This window comes from Octodon degus, unplaced genomic scaffold (assembly GCF_000260255.1).
Source record: "Octodon degus isolate 3935 unplaced genomic scaffold, OctDeg1.0 scaffold00065, whole genome shotgun sequence".
In the NCBI taxonomy this organism is placed as follows: domain Eukaryota; kingdom Metazoa; phylum Chordata; class Mammalia; order Rodentia; family Octodontidae; genus Octodon; species Octodon degus.
The window spans coordinates 9,532,436-9,534,105 of record NW_004524641.1 but is presented as its reverse complement, the minus strand read 5'-3'; the positions used below and the strand labels follow the sequence as shown (position 1 = coordinate 9,534,105).

General features: G+C 40.2%; 1 protein-coding gene across 6 annotated transcripts in view; it reads left to right on the top strand.

Moving 5' to 3' along the window:
• The window catches only part of Erich2 (glutamate rich 2), a 58,698-nt gene that overhangs the window by 29,325 nt on the left and 27,703 nt on the right, over positions 1 to 1,670 (top strand). For 4 of the 6 annotated variants that reach the window (XM_023719192.1, XM_023719191.1, XM_023719189.1 and 1 more), the window contains one exon: positions 611 to 706. The exons of the other annotated variants lie outside the window; for them this stretch is intronic. In XM_023719192.1, the coding sequence (XP_023574960.1) occupies positions 611 to 706 (96 nt within the window). The remainder of the gene's footprint in view (positions 1 to 610; positions 707 to 1,670) is intronic. 6 annotated transcript variants of the gene reach the window in all.

Genomic DNA, 1,670 nt, shown 5'->3' with positions numbered 1-1,670 from the left:
TGAGAGAAAACAATGAAGAGCAGAGGAGGAGCAGCAGCTGCGGCGTCATGAAACCTCTCTCTTCCTTCTGCGCTGACTGCAAAGACTGCGCTCCACAGTGAAGATCCGAGCTCCTCCAAAGTGGCGCGGCTGCCAAGATCAAGCCCCTTGAAGACAGACTTCTCCAAGGAAGTGGGGCGGGGCTGCAGGAAACCAGGCAGGGCGGCTTCCTGCCTTTCTCAATTCCTGGGCCCTGCCCACCTGCAGGGCTAGGCCCCCATGCGGAGGTCTGGGGAGCTGATTCAGCCAAGTTGACGCAAGTTATCAACTAACACAACTGTCTAGCTAGCAAATAGGATTTGCCAAAAGATCCTCTCTAGCTATATTGCATGAGGGGAAACTAGACGTTTTCTGTCTTTATTGGCCTTCACTTTCTGATTCTTCACTCCAGACCCAGCCACAGAGAAAATAACTAAAACAAATCCACAGCACCCAACTCTGGCTAAACTTGTAAAGACTGTATCTGTAGTTATATAACAAAAAATTTGTATCTGTAGTTATGTAATCATCTGCTTTATCTTTTTTAAAGTGAATGCTAAGTTATTTTTTATTTTCCCTTGTGTACGTTAAGTAAATGCCTCTTTGGACAAAGACCAAGATTGGCAAGCAAATTTTATTCTTCACCAACACAAGTCTCTCTAAGTGTAGCTAAGACATTCTCAGAAAAGTAAGTTTAATTAAGTTGGCTTTGGAGCCCATGTTTGAGTAATCTAGATCAACTTATTGTAATATTTAAAATATTAACCTTCTGAAAAGACAAGAAATTTAAGAATATTTTCTAAAATGCTTGTTATGTAGTAAGGAAAAACTTAGCCTATGCACCTTCCAACATAAATATGTTCCAGTAGAGTATCTAAATTGGCTAATTTTGTCATAAGTACTAAATTAAATTCCTTTTGTTTTCCAAGAATAATATGAAATAAAACTTTGACTCTTTCCCTAGTTGTATTTAATTTAATGAAAATTTATCTTCTTTTATGTATTTAGTACAAGGTCTACAGGGTCTCACTACACAGATCAGACTTGTAGTGATCCTCCTGTTTTCAGCCTCTCAAGAGTTGGTATTATAGGCGTACACCAGCACACCCAGTCTCAGTGGCTGTCTCAGCGCACCCTGGAGGCGGGGCTGGCACAGCACGCCAAGGATTGAACCCGAGTCCCTCGTCTGTCTTTTAAAATGTAGAAATAATCTGTTTCAAATGGCTAGAGACCTTATTGACATACATATTGTTGCTTTCTCAAATGGAAGTCAATAGTTGAAGTTGACTAGGTTGTTTTCAGTTTAATTTTAGTTGAAGTGATTAAAATATGATTCTTTGAGGCTGTGCATGAAAAAGACTTCGGTGACTCAGTTGGAGTTGGAGGTAAACAAGACTAGTCTTTGAAAACAGCCATCAGACTGAGGATATAGCTCAGCCACGTAAGCGCCTGCCTTGCAAGTACAAGGTCCCAGGTTCTTGGACCTTATATAAAGGCAATGTATACTTTATTGGTAAAATTATGATTTGGTCAATTCTCATGTAGAATGTGTATTTGTTGTATTTGGCATGCTCACCCCTTTGAAGTAATAACATTCCATTTATATTCCAGCCATTGAGCATGTTGATCACCTCCACAAGGGTGTCAGTAAG